This window comes from Mugil cephalus, chromosome 15, assembly GCF_022458985.1.
Source record: "Mugil cephalus isolate CIBA_MC_2020 chromosome 15, CIBA_Mcephalus_1.1, whole genome shotgun sequence".
In the NCBI taxonomy this organism is placed as follows: domain Eukaryota; kingdom Metazoa; phylum Chordata; class Actinopteri; order Mugiliformes; family Mugilidae; genus Mugil; species Mugil cephalus.
This window is the reverse complement of record NC_061784.1, coordinates 10,520,777-10,535,004: the sequence shown is the minus strand read 5'-3', so window position 1 is coordinate 10,535,004 and position 14,228 is coordinate 10,520,777. Positions and strand designations below refer to the sequence as shown.

General features: G+C 40.6%; 2 protein-coding genes across 2 annotated transcripts in view; one reads left to right on the top strand and one right to left on the bottom strand.

The window, feature by feature from the left end:
• Window positions 1-1,350, top strand: part of hyou1 (hypoxia up-regulated 1) — a 16,710-nt gene extending 15,360 nt beyond the window's left edge. Inside the window, exon 24 of the mRNA XM_047607147.1 lies at window positions 92-1,350. Within this exon, the coding sequence (XP_047463103.1) occupies window positions 92-141 (50 nt within the window). The 3' untranslated portion in view covers window positions 142-1,350. The remainder of the gene's footprint in view (window positions 1-91) is intronic.
• Window positions 238-14,228, bottom strand: si:ch73-261i21.5 (zona pellucida-like domain-containing protein 1). Its single transcript, XM_047607148.1, has 11 exons — window positions 14,131-14,228; window positions 13,523-13,626; window positions 10,064-10,290; window positions 9,800-9,984; window positions 9,386-9,458; window positions 7,289-7,386; window positions 6,881-6,961; window positions 6,011-6,182; window positions 5,541-5,658; window positions 5,413-5,433; window positions 238-5,289 (listed from the first exon to the last, which is right to left on the bottom strand). Exons 2-11 carry the CDS (start codon window positions 13,614-13,616, stop codon window positions 5,129-5,131), a joined length of 1,230 nt encoding a protein of 409 aa, XP_047463104.1. The 5' UTR covers window positions 13,617-13,626; window positions 14,131-14,228; the 3' UTR covers window positions 238-5,128.

The window sequence follows — 14,228 nt, the reverse complement described above, 5'->3', positions numbered from 1 at the left end:
ATGCTTTTTTTTTTTTTTGTTCTCATGAACAGTTTGGGTGATCCCACCAACACTCAATGTTCACTGCTTTTCCTTCTGTCCTCATTTCCAGGACCAACACAGACGGCCCAAACTGACAACCACATAGGGGATGAATTATAACAGCTGGAACTGTGGAAAAAAAAAAAAAAAAAAATCACTATATTTATTGACGGTGTGCACATGTTCAAGTTCCTCCTCCTCCTTCTTCTTCTTCTGTTTTTTTTTCTTTTTTTCCTTCAGGCTTTATTGCTCCGTTCGATTGGTCAAACATTTTTTTGACCAGTTTCAAAAACGAAACTATAGACATTTGACATGGATGAGTGCCGTTCTTCTCTGCTTTCTTTTCCACCTGTCTCCAAGCTGTAACTTCAACCATAGCGTGTTGTTTTCTGGTTGTTCTACGTCTGAACTTTGCTGAGTAAGTCAAGTCCTTGGTTATGGTCACAGCCAGGGGAGGGGCTTTTGGGGAGTTCTTTGGATGATTTGATGTAGATGTATTAGATTCCCAGATGTCCTGTAGTACATTGGGTATACTCTTAATTAGCTACATGTATTGGACATGCATAAATTAATGTAAATGAAAGGCATTCTTAATATAGAGACTCATAACATTGTCTGTAAAGTAGTCCAGCAGGGATGGAACAAAACTCCGAAGTAGCTGACAATGCTGCCCGATACTCTACATGACTGGAAATGCTTGGGAAATGCATCCCGTATAAGATGTAGATAATGAGGCTGCCTGTGCTCGGGCTGATGAATCTGCTTTTCTTCACTGAACATTCTTGCTTGTGAACTTTCCATCCTTTGAAATCCCCATCCATCACCAACATCAAGACTTCCTTTTTTCTTTTTTTTTTCATCTAATCATGTTCTTCTTATCTAGTAGGCTGAGAACGAGTTAAAAATGAGCTGCCAAATTGGAACACGTATCAAATTTGTGTAGCTCTGATCCGGCCAGATTGCGTACAAGCTTTTCACCGGTGCAGTCCTTCAGCGTTTGTTTAATGTTCTCTGTTAAGGACGGATAAAAGCGGCTAGAAGAAGTCATGCATTAGTCTTTTCTGTTCTTTACCGTTTCACACCTTATAGTGCAGATTCTTGCACTTTTTTTTTTCTTTTTTTTCCCTGTACGTGACGAGAGCGTGGGGTGGGTTGGGAGGGTTCAGGGCTTTGCGTCTGTTTTGTCCTTCTGTGTTTTTTTTGTTGTTTTTTTTGCAGCACTCTGGGTTATTTGGGGAAGGGGTGGACTAGAGTAAACGGAAAAGCAGGAGTGGGTAATGTAAACAATGTCATATTTCTAAACTGTTAATAAAAACTTTTTGTTTTTAATTTGTTTTTTGTGTTAGCAGCATGATTTTCATTTTATTTTATTTATTTTTTTTACATCTTACTTTGGGGTAATTGAAGCAACCTCCAGGGCTGAGAGCCAGCACGTATCTGAACTGTTGGTGTGCCTTTGTGGAAGATGCCATTCTGACACAAGGGGGCGCTGCAGAGTGCTGTGTCTGAGCCCTGACCTGGCTGTGACCTGTCCTACGTTGACCCTGACCTGTCCACAGGGCCAAAGGAGAGGACAAACTCCATAGTTTGTTGAGATCGGTTCATACAAAGTTTGTTATTCAAGCTTTTTGTGGTGGTCTCTGAAGTATTCACCCATGAGTGATGTCTACATACACTGCCTGGCCAAAAAAAAAATCACCACCTGGATTTAACTCCTGTTGGATAATTACTACATGGGTGATTATCTTTCAGCTGGAAACAAGTTATATAACCCCAACTGATGCAATGAGTAGCTGTCATTTCTTCAACAGTCAAGTGGAAAGACGCATCCCGTTGTCATGGAAGAGATGTTGGTCAGTTTGAGAAGGGTCTAATCATTGGCATGCATCAAGCAGAGAAAACATCTGAGGAGACTGAAGCAGAAGCTACTAAAATTGGGTTAGGAACTGTCATTATTACTCATTATAAAAACCTGGAAAGATAGTGGGGAACCAACCTGTTTGTCTAGTGTCTGCTGTACCATGTTTCAAGATAACAATGACAGGATTCATCAGGTTCAAAAAGTGGAAGAGTGGTTGAAGACGACATCCACACATGGATTTTCCATCAGAGTCCAGACCTGAACCCCACTGAGAATCTTTGAGATGTGCTGGAGAAGCCTTTGTGCAGTGGCCAGACTCTCCCATCTTCAATACAAGATCTTGGTGAGAAAATAATGCTACACTGAATGAAAATCTTGTGACATTGCAGAAGCGTCTTATTGAAATGATGCCGTAGAGAGAATGCTGCTGTAGTCAAAGCTAAAGGTGGTTCTCTGTAATATTAGAGTGTGACATTTTTTTTTTTTTTTTTTGGCCAGGCGATGTATTATTCCCACTGAAATACTTGACCAAACCTGACCTTTGGTTTGCCCGGCTAGCTGCTGCTGTTACATAGTTTATGGAAGTATTTTTGTAAATGGTTATACACTAATCAGCCACAACATTAAAACCAGTGAAATAACCTCCACTGATGATCTTGAGACGATGTCATGCTCCTCTTGAAAACCAGGACCCAGGCTTTAATGTGGATGTTACTTTGATACGGGCCACCATCTGAACATTGCTGCAGACCAAGCATGGCCCCATGAGCTAGGGTGGATGTTTCTTAAATCCTGCTGCTATATGTTCCCCAGCTAACCACGTTCACGCACCCATCTATGAGACGTCAAAAAAAAAAAGACTTAGCCGCCTTCTTGCATAGCTCCGTAGTTCAGTTCTGATTCTCACATGCAGCTGCTCAGCCCCACACGATATAAACCCTGTGATGCACAGTGTGTTAAGACACCTTTCTGTTTAAACCAGCATGAACTTTTTCAGCAGTTAGTCCTGTAGTTTGACCTGCTTTTGCTAGATACTGATCGTCCTCCTGGAGATGCTCTGAGCCGGTCGTCTTGCCATCAGATTGACCGCTTGTTAATTTTTCCTGCTTGTGCCTGGACAAAATGTCCACTTGCTATCGGATACATCCCACCCACTGACAGGGCTATTCATTTGACCAGTGACTATAACCATACGGTCACAATGTTATGGCTGATCGGTGTATGTTAACCTCTCATACCAATCATTTAAACAAAGGGAGAAAATGGAAATTGCTTTGCGTTGGAGCGCAGGTTGGATGGAGGGCGTTTCTGTGTCATTTTTATCGATTAAAATGAACTTGAAGATTCTCTAAAATAACGTTATGAGCAGATGTCTTTTCCTTCACTCTCCCAGTCTCTGTCCTTACAGGATGTGTGTCCGCATACTGTATGTATCTGACAGCTGCTTAAAGATCTGACCGAAAAACATAGAAAACGATCACAAAAGCTGGATCAGATCAATGTGACCTTTTAGTAAGGTTGTTATGAATAAATTACAGTTGCATATGCAACTAAAAGTCATTTTACTCTGCTTTACGTCTTCACTTATTTTTCCTCCAGCAGCGTTTATGACCAAAAGTCCCCTTTAGGAAAATGACTTCAGACTGAAATATTTGATGCCATTAAATTGTCTTTGTTCTAATGATTTAATCAAATCACACATCAGCAGCATTACACAAAAGTATTCAGATATTTTGCCTGTATTCAAATGTTGTTTTAGAAAAGTAAAATGAGTTGTTCTGCAGTAAAACGTTGCCTTGTCACTGATTTTCATTAATTAATTAATTTTTTATTAAAATATATGGCATAATTAGATTATTACTGGAATCGTATTTGAGAGGAAAATGAGGCCTGACACTGTTTTGAAGCAGCAGCAGCAGAGACTGGAAGCCCTCGATTGTTTCAAAGACGTTGTGTTTCTCACACCTCACAGACGGCGTGAGCTCCGTGTGCTGCAGGACGGAAAATCAACCAGAACTGAAATCAACCATTTCCCACGTGACTAAAAAGCGTCAAATGCAGCTTTAAATTACGAGACGTGCAAGTCCATACACTTTGTTTAATGCGCAACAACGTACAATGTTGTAGCCTTGACATTAGTTTGGGATGTCTAAAATAAGTAGAAGCAACAGCCACTAAGTGATGTCTAATACCTACGCAAAATAGATATGGATAGAGGTATTCAAGCCGTGTGTATGAGATACAGTAGCCATCACCCTGCTTCAGTAACACAAGTCATCACTGCCCACTATTCTGATGCCCAATGTCAGGGTGTAAAGTAATAAAATAAACAATACTCAAGGATTATATTGTATACAATTAGGTACATACATGTTAAGACACTTTTAGACAATTTCATACTGGAGCAAACATTTATGATTTTTTTTTTTTTTTTTTTTCCATACGTCCAATATTTTTCTATGTGACCATTAAACAAGGCGTTTAATGGTCACATGTGGGACATCCCTTCAACATTTCCTCATCAACTGAGGTGGTTTGGAAACTGTTGGCGTGAAACTGACTTAGACCTTAGATTGCAAAAACGAAAGAAGTCCACGAGGGAAACTGCAGGAACGTTGGGAGAGAACAAATTTGATAGATTCTGAGAATGTGAATGTCTGCAAACGACAACACACACAAGACATTCTGTAGGTGGATAAAACAATGGGTGATAAACTTTTAATCTTTGTTTAATCGGTCCAAAAAAGATGCTGTGCCAGAACTGGTCTGACTTTTTCATATGTTGTCTGGCAAAGTATAATCCGACCTTTCTGTTCTTGGAGTTTATGAGGAGTTTGCACCTTCTGGTGAACCCTCTTTTTCTCTCCTGGTAATGAAATGTCAACGTCACAGAGAGAGTCCTTCCCTTGACTGGATGTCGTGGACGTGCTAGAAGAACAAAACAAAGTGTCTGCACTGTACTATTACCACTTTATGAGCTACAAATCTAAACATAAAAGTCGTATATGTATTTGGATAAGCATGTAAAGACCCTTCTTTAACAAAAGTGTGTGTATTGTCCATAGTTATACTTAGACCTACACAAAGTAACAAGACCTGCGTTTTACTGAGAGCACAGTATGGCAGCTGGACTAATAATCATGCAGCAAACTCCCCCGTGAGTTCCCCACCGCTCACAATTAAATGACGACATGTTCCTTATTCAGATTCCAACGCATGCTTTTGCACCTGCACATAGCTGGGCCTCTATGACTGCTCTGAGTGGAGAATTGTCTTGTCGAAAGCATTTTGGGAGTTGTACTTCTGGTAAACAATGAAAGCCACCAGAGTGAGGCAGAAAACTCCGACGATGGCCGCCACGATGGAAACCGCCAGCACGGCACTGTTTATTTCATTCTGCTTAGCTCCTGGGAAGAAGGGAAATGCAGAGAATTAGACCACACAGGACCAATTAACAGTCTCCAGAAATTAATTTCTCCAACATCTCCAACATCATTTGACAAAACAGAAGAAAAGCCATGTGTGCATACCTCCCGCCGCCACCAGATACCCTGTGAGTGAAGAAAGTAAGACAATCCCTTTTTTAGTTCATGACCAAAACAACCGTTTAACTTTATGAAGATGTGTGTGTCAGGTGTAATTTAGGTGAGATTCAGACCTTTGCCTGAGTGGATGGCGATGGGGCCTGAGGTGACGGTCGCCATGTCGCTCACTGTGGTGTCCTCTTTGTCGTCGGCACTGCGGCGCCTTCTCAAATTGGAGTCGATGCTGCAGTTCTGCAGGGGAATTGTTTAAGATGTATTCGAAAAGTTGAAGAAAAGCTCCTGATTACCATGAATGAAAATATAAACTAGATTAAAACCACACAAAACCTGGATTTGTAGCATAAAATAATTTGTGCAAACTAGGAATTGTGTTTATGGCACTTATCTGCACCTCCCAATTTACATTAAATACAAACAGCATTTCAATAATGACAGGGGACTAATGTTTTTGTAATTTAAATTTACAGTTGCAGTGCAAAAGTTATTAACAAATGTGTCAATGAATGTTGTTGTGAGTCAATGCTGTTGACATTTTTGATGCCTTTTTTTTTTTTTTTTTTTGCTCTTAGACACTCAGTCTGACCTGAATGAGCCCAGGGCAGTAGGTATTCAGACAGAGCCTCGTGGCACAGTGTAAGTAGTAGATGGAAACCATTTCATCTGCGCCGTGGACAAAGCGGAAAGCCTCGAAGGAGAAGCGAGCCTCCTGCTGCATTCCGTTGACTCCCATTACTGTCTGACCGTCTCGATTGCACCTTGAACGGGACAGATTTTTTTCAAATTCAAATCAGGTTTGTTTCAGTCTAGTAATAGAAACTCACCAACATAAATAAATAAACATAGGATGCAGAACGTTTTCAGCTAATGTAAAATGGTGCATCATATTTGTCCCATATTGGTTGCTCTTCATTGGCTTCCTGTAAAAATCACGCTTTCTACTACACAGAAGGAAGCCAATAAATCCCCAAAAATCAAAACCACGAGGGGACATGGTCAGGGTTAACATGGCTGCCTAAACATGGATGTATGCACCGATCAAGGATTGTCATTGCCATCTCTTTTTCTGGAGCAGCAACCTTTCTAATCGCTGGCCCCACCAACCTGCATAGTGTTTATTGTCTGTTGGTTCTGTGTGAGGTTCTTTACGTTTAATGTGAGATTTTCCTTCTCACTGTTGCTAAATCGTTGCTCTACGTGGAACCGTTTTTGACTGTACTAGGCAAAGTGTCCTGAGACAACTGTTGGGATTTGATGAGCCTGATGCTACGTATATATGTATGTATGTATATATTGGTTAATGGAGATGTTAAATTGCTACAGAAAACTGTCACCTAGTTGAATGCCCAGAAAATAAAAGAAAATAGTGTAGTTTAAATGTTATTTAAACGTTACCTCTGAATTACAACGCAGCATTTCTCCAAAACAATGTTCTTTCACTTCCTCAGTTACTCACCCAACAAAGAGGTCGTAGTTCGTGGTATTGATGGGAAAGAGGGAAGTTGTGGCGTAACATCTGTCCAGGAGCACGTTGAACCTGCAAGTGTCAGTCCAGACCATAAACGCAGATGATAATAACCATTGGTCTTCAACAGGGGGTCCGTGACCCCTAGGGGGTCCGCAGAGGGACTGCAGGGGGTTCGCAAAATCTTTGGCTGATTAAACACTTGATAATAAACGATAATAATAATAATAATAATGTATATTTATAAAAATCATTAGGCCAAGTTTGATATAGAACACATATAGTAGGTAGGGGTTCCTACTTAATCTCTCCATCAGTTTGGGGGTTCTCTTGGCCTGAAAAAAACTGATCTAAATGCTACAAAACAAAATGTTGGCTGAACTTGGCTGTGTGAAGTACCTGGAGGTGAGGTTGGATGCTTTCACTTCTACAAAGATCCTGGTCTTTAGGTCCAGGCCTCCTGGAGGGATCTGCAGCGTGGAGGAGTAAGCATTGTCCTGTAGCCACCGGTAACAGAAGAGATGTTAATAGGATTGTTAGAAGGATTTTTAAGACAATCAATTTGACATCCATAGTTTAAAAGACAAAGTAAAGTAACTGTGCCTGATCAAGAAATGTCCTGTTAAACCATGTGTTTAACCTGTTTAACATGTGAGCGTTAGAAAAGCTGGAAGGTGGATTTTATTTTCCATGGAAAGAGGTGAGCAGTTGGCTACTGGTCCACTGTCCCAGATCTAAATATCAGACCCAGTGATAATCCACCTCTCCTGGAAGGTTTCACACCAAATAGCGTTCTCCCTAGAGGCACATTGTTAGATACACTGTAGATATAATTTTACAGTGAGTAATGGAACAAGAAGGAGCAGCTGGTGACCTGATGGATGAACAGCTCCAAGAGACGGCTGCACACGAGGTAACCAACTCTTTTTTATTGGTTGTTCACAGACTCATTGGTTAAATGTTTAAAGTATAAATGCATTGAAATGTTTTATTTGTTTGCTTCCAGCTTCATTTTTACGTTTGCCAGGAAAGTGCATTTTCTCAGACCTATTTGGATGCAGATAAACCCTAATGCCAAACATGCAGCAAGGTGGGTAAGTACCCATTATTTTTAAAACCTTTTAAGACTCATAAGTCTTATCCACTGGTAAAGATTATGTTAATTTTCAAAGTAAATGCCCCAAGACTGTTCTAGACTAATGTACAGCTTATCATTATTGTGAACATATTGTGAGTATATAGTGTACGGCTGCTATGATTTGTGAAAGGCAATCGCTATTGAGATTGCCTTTCACAAAATACCACAATCTTCAGGTGTATCCCGACAACAGAGCACTCAGTCCATTCATCACTGACCTGAGCTCAACTAGACCGTCTACCACACCATTACACTACACGATGCAACGACCACTCTCTCTGCCAGCTCTGTAGCTCGCTGCATAAAAACGCATGGTCTCTGCAGTCACTTAAGCCTCCAGTGGTCCTACTTCACCACGACACCTCCCAAGACAGGGCAATTTTTAGTTTTTCTAAATTTTAGTTGTAAAATATTTACCATGTAGCAATGCATATGATTAGCATTGTGCTCTATGTTTATCTCAGAATAATTAATTTAGAAATTTTTTTCTATCATTTAAGGCAGCATGCCACAACCAGAGGTGTTCACATAAGTTGAGAACAAGGGTGTCAAACTGATTTTAGTTCGGATCAATTTGACCCTAACCTGTAACTTTACCAGTAACCAGTAAAGGCTCTTTTAGGTACTGCAGGTCCTAGATGCCGTAACCTAGGCACGTAGTGAGCCATTTATACATGTCAGTCTGCCTTGCTCTGTAACTACGCCACCCAAGCTCTAGTCATGCCTTTTTTGCCATGTTGGGTTAATTTTTGTTTCTGCTTCCTGCTTCGCTTCAACAATGGCCGGACACGAGTCATTCAAATGTCTGCATCTCAAAAACGTCCTCGTTTATCTTTCCCTTGATGTGTTCCATCTTTATTTATCCAGAGCAAACAACTTGCATCGCCACAATGCGTAGTTACATTTCTGGGGAGGTGAACATCAGTTACAACACTAGTGTCTGCGCTGTCGCAGTAGCTTCTGCATCAACGCAAAAGTCCAGACGGCCTATAACTCCACACGTTTCCCTTTGTTTTACACAAGTAGAAGTACAAGTTGTACTGTAATGTACAATGTTTACATTTTATGTCTTTTCCTTCTTCAAACGATTTTATTAACAACCTCAAATTTCTTAGGAGAAATGAGTACAATTTCCGTCACCATTTGTTCTTCAGTTCCAGGTCTCAGTGTCGTTATGTCTGCAACACTTACTAAAACTTCTATGTAAATCTCACCCTTTTAAACCCCTGGTTTAGAGCTCAGGTCGGAGTGGGTAGATTGTGATAGCGCTGCTGCTGCTGTTGAGGTTCAAGCACATCTCCATACGGCCCTCACCTTTCTTTGCAAACCTTTTTCTGTGGACACCTCAGTCTTCTTACCGAGAAAAGCTGCATGCTCAGCGTGCTGATAAAACTCCCATTATTGTCATTTACTGCCAGGTTCGTCCCAGCCCTGTTGAGCCAGAAAACAAACAAAAAAAAAGAGGTTCGGTCAGAGTGTTCATGGGAAAAACCCAAACTATCAGCAACCAGGTCATCGGTCATATGATACATGAGGGAACAACACGGCAAAGTGAGATTCAAGCCCTGCTGAAACTAAACACATGAGTAACGCACACCTCTGAGGCTCATGGCTCCTTAAGAAGTATAAGAAAATATGGGAACTTGATACATTTTTTACGCAGACCCGGTCTTAGGTCATTCATGTGCAGTAAGCTTCTCTTCACACGAACATGTATTGCCGTAGAAAAAGTAAATTTTATTGTATGGAGATTTCTTGGTTTCCTTACTTACACACTCATCTGAGTATTGTTCACCAGGTACTGAAGCGGGTAGCGGCAGGAGAACTTGTACATCACCTCTTGGTGATAGGTGATGGCTCCCGTGGTTGGGTCTTTAGAGCAGATCATTCCTGAGACGTTGATGTGCTGAACGTTGGAGAAGTCTGCAAACAATCCAGTTCCCGTCTCCTCTGTAACCTTTTAATAAAACGAGTGTTCAGTATGAATGCTTTATGAGTGCCATCTCCCTGGACGTATTCAGACTCTCATAACTTACGGTCAGAGTGTTGGAGCACACAGCGATGGCCTCCTCTGTGAGGGAGAAGTTGAATCTGACAACAGGTGGATCCACCGACCAGTCAGCGACCCCTTTACACTGCTGTATGGAGTGCTGCGAGTTGAGGGACACCAGCGACTCGTTGTATCCGTTGAAATATATGGGACACAGGAGGATCTCGAGGGCCACCGTCTCAGAGCCACAGGTAACCTCAATGTCTGAATTGGCTGAGGATGAGAGGAAAATATTTAGACAGAGTTTAATAATCCATGAGGGAAATTACTTTGTCGTTGTAGCTTTGTTGCGCATAAAAGTTAACACAAAAAAGATCAAATAAAATTTGATTAAAGTACAAAAAAAGAAAGAAAGAAAGAAAAAAGTGTAATAAAAAAATTTACAGAATTAGAATTATGAAAAAATATACAAAAAAAAACAATTTGGCAAAAAAGTGTCCGAGGTGGTTTGGTGGGTTGCATAGCAATAGCAGCATGGATCGTGTCATGGCATTAAGGGAAGTGGTTACACCAGGGGTGGAAGTAACAAAAACTGCACCCTTTTTTTCTTTCTTTTTTTTAATATTAAACACATTAGGAGACAGGCTTAGTGTATTTTATTTCTGCATTTTCTGCACTGGGATTAAACAAAGAGTTGAGGCGTGCTGAGATTGACTTGGTGTGAGATCATTGTGTCCACCTTCCTAATATTGTGTAGGTTGTGTACGAATATCATATGATATCTACTATAAAAAAAATAAAAAATACAAGGTTTATCAGTATTCTTACATTATCTTTATTTTTTGTAGTTATACTAACATAGAATTTAAACACCGATCAGGCATAACATTATGACCACCTTCCTAATATTCCTCCAACACAGTTGTGTCTCCTCAGAGAACGGACATGGGCCTACTGTGGTTTTCCTGTGGTGTCTGACAAGAGAAAGTTGCTGGGTTGAGGAGAGAGGCCTTTGTGGACCAGGCTTGTTCCTGTGCATCCCACAGATACTTAATTTTGCACAATTACCTTGGATTTTATCTGGCTGTAGAGTGTTAAGTGTGTTTAGTTCAGTTTTAGTTTCAGGTAAGCAGGTGTTCAGTAACAGTTTGCAGGATATTGGTCACCGAAACCAAAAAAATGAGTCAGCTCACGGAAAAAGCTCCTTCTGGTCGTTGGTCCAAATCAGTGCAGCTGGGTTAAACAAACCTGTGCTCTCAGTCAGTTTGAATATTTCCAAGTGGGACAGACTTCAGCAGTGACTATATTTACAGTCCGGGGTGCACCCCGCCTCTCGCCCAATGACAGCTGGGATAGACTCCGGCCCCGCCGCAACCCTCCAGAGGACAAGCAGTTATATAAGGTAGAATGAGAATGACCTGAAGATCAGGCAAAGCAAGCATACCACTCAAACAGCGTGGCCCCAGATCAAAATATTGTTTCTTGTCTATATAAATGGTGCTTTAGAGTCAAAATACCATACATCTCTTCAGTGTAAAACTTTTAGATCATTTTTTTTAGTACGTTTGTTGTGTATAAAGTTTACAGACTGGTTCCAGTCACTCCAGAGAGTAAGGAGGTCACAGCGCTCATAACCGTCTTTAGCCACGTGCAAGATGCTGAGAAGACGCGAGAAAGCTCTTTATGCGGAATAACAATGTGACTTCTGACACCTTTTTCTTGGCAGCGAGTCATGTTTCCCACTGTCACAGTGCTACTTATCAGTGGCAGCTCTTACCAAATCCTGCCATCCTGTACTAGCTGCCTCTCCGTGGAAAACCGTGACATTCAGACTTTCCTAACCCACTGTTTTTCATGCTAATGAGGTTTGAATATTTTCTGTGATCCTGTTTGGTTTTCCTTTCCTTTCGTTTTTTTTTTTTTTTTTGTAAAATTGATGTTTTTTGTGTCCTGGTTCACTTCCTCTTGTCTCCCCCCCCCTCATTAGTTTCACCAGTGTCTCATCAACCCCTCTGCCCATGTGTGGACATAGTCCATTTTTTCCCTCTGTTGACATTTCCTAGTGACGTGGTTCAGTCCCTCGTGCTGAGTTCTTGTCTAGTGTTTCATTCATTAGAGCGCTTTTGCCTCCTGCTCCTTCCACCGCTTGAGTCCGCTATTGGTCCAACCTGCTTGCCTCACACCCCTATTTGTTTTTTCAGGAATATCTTGATTGATCCTCCAAACTGAATGGATTGAATGAACAGTCTGAAACCGTTGACAGTCTCTTGACAGGTAGGCAAACGCTGGTTGAATGTGGAAAATAAGATCCCTTTCTTTGTCAACATGACGAGGAGTCGCCCAATTGCATCACTGGAGAAACGCCCCTACTACTTAATAAACATAATTTGCTGGTGGGGACCTGAGGCCAAGCTGTATTTATAACTGTGAACAATGGCTGCTTGTTGATGTACTTGAACAAACCTATGAGGACATGAAATCCACCAGTGTCATTTTCAGAACACTGTTTCCATGAATGGTTACATTAAACTTGACCTTTAGCACAAAGCATGTACTTCAGCCTGACTGCTGATGTAGAAATGGTTCAGAATTTGAACTATTTCAACATTTTTTTTTTTAAATACAAGTACTTGTAAACTAGTTCCTCCATTGTCCCTGACATGTCAGTCAGAAATAATATTGATCTGCATTCGAGTAATGCTGGAATAGTAGTTTATGCCTTTATTACTAGTTCCAGACAACTGAAAGAAAAATCAAATGTATATATCATGAACCATGGTCTTCAACAGGGGGTCCGCGACCCCTAGTGGGTCTGTGGTGTACTGCAGAATCTTTGATTGAGTAGACATTTTTTATATAGTTTTTAATTTTCCCCCACAAATTAAAATTTCTTTAAATACACATTAACACAAATCCAACATATTTTAGTAAATGGATAAACGGAGGCAGAAGACATCACCGCCACCTACTGTTGCACGTATTATTTGAATAACTTAATACTGAATGCAAAGTGACAGTAATAATGTATATTTATAAACAGCACTGGGCTGAGTTTAATATAGAACACATATAGTAGGTAGGGGGTCCCTACTTATCTATCCATCAGTCTGGGGGTTCTTTGGCCTGGAACCTTGAAGACCCCTTTCATAAACCAAGAATAAAATGTACTTTCCTCTTGACTACTATCATGCCACCCTGGCCTGTTGGGGTAGATGGCTGCCCATCCTGAGCCTGGTTATAATATACTATATAATTACAACCTTAGTTGAATAATTAATACCAAATACAACCACTTTTTTAAAGCTTCTTCTGGATAACTCATATTTAACTCCAGCTGTAAAGCGTCATCTCAAAAGCTTCAACGCACCTGAATTAAGAGATAAAACATTTTCCTCAGATGTCCAGGTTGCCGCTGTGCTGATGGTTATTAGTTATATTGCAGAAGAAAGAGAAAGAAAGTCAGAGAGGCAGGTGGATGAAAGAGATGAGAACTTGTTTCACTGACCCGGACTTCTGAATGTGGTGTGTCCGATACAGCCATGTTGAGCGTGGACTATAAGGAGGGTGGCGAGTTGATACGTTAGAAGAACCGACCACATTGTCTTCAATCTGATGGAAAAGCAAACATGTGTGTGACATCTATCAAACTTGTATGTGATCTACTCACCACTGGGTCATATAAACACTTTAAAAAGAAAAGGTCAATGAAGGCTCCAAATTCAAAAATATCACCACAGAATAAAATTAAGTTTTAAATATAGTTTAATGTAGAATATCCATTGTGACTGATAAATGTGTTAATATGGATACATCAGTGAGTAACCTGGTTCCCAGAGTAGGGGGGAGGGTTAGGCCTACTGCTGCTACACCCACAAGATAAAAGTGAGGAGAAAGCAGAGGAAAGGACAAAAAAATAACAAACTCTTTATAAAATAAAATCTCATTTTGTCTGTCTCATGAGAAACTCAATAAGAACCAGTGGCTGAATATACAACATCTACATTTAAATGCACATTATATGTGTTCAGTATAAAATATTACTCACATTTAATCACATGAAACAGTGTAAAGCATTTTTTTTCTATTTTTAAGCAGTAAAAGTATATTTCCTACCTTGTGCGGACAACCACAGCGTCGCCCCACCTCTTATCCTCACTATGTCTTTAACTGCGTCTGCTCTTACCTTCATGACTTTCAGCCATTTATACTGG

Bases quoted from the DNA above. Each gene is read 5' to 3' on its own strand.
- si:ch73-261i21.5 (XM_047607148.1), bottom strand. From the start codon at position 13,616: ATGTGGTCGGTTCTTCTAACGTATCAACTCGCCACCCTCCTTATAGTC. The intron at 5,434-5,540 runs GTCTGAATCTCA...CTTCACTCACAG, and splicing joins CGCCATCCACTCAGGCAAAG to GGTATCTGGTGGCGGCGGGA. The intron at 5,290-5,412 runs GTATGCACACAT...CCTTCTTCCCAG, and splicing joins GTATCTGGTGGCGGCGGGAG to GAGCTAAGCAGAATGAAATA.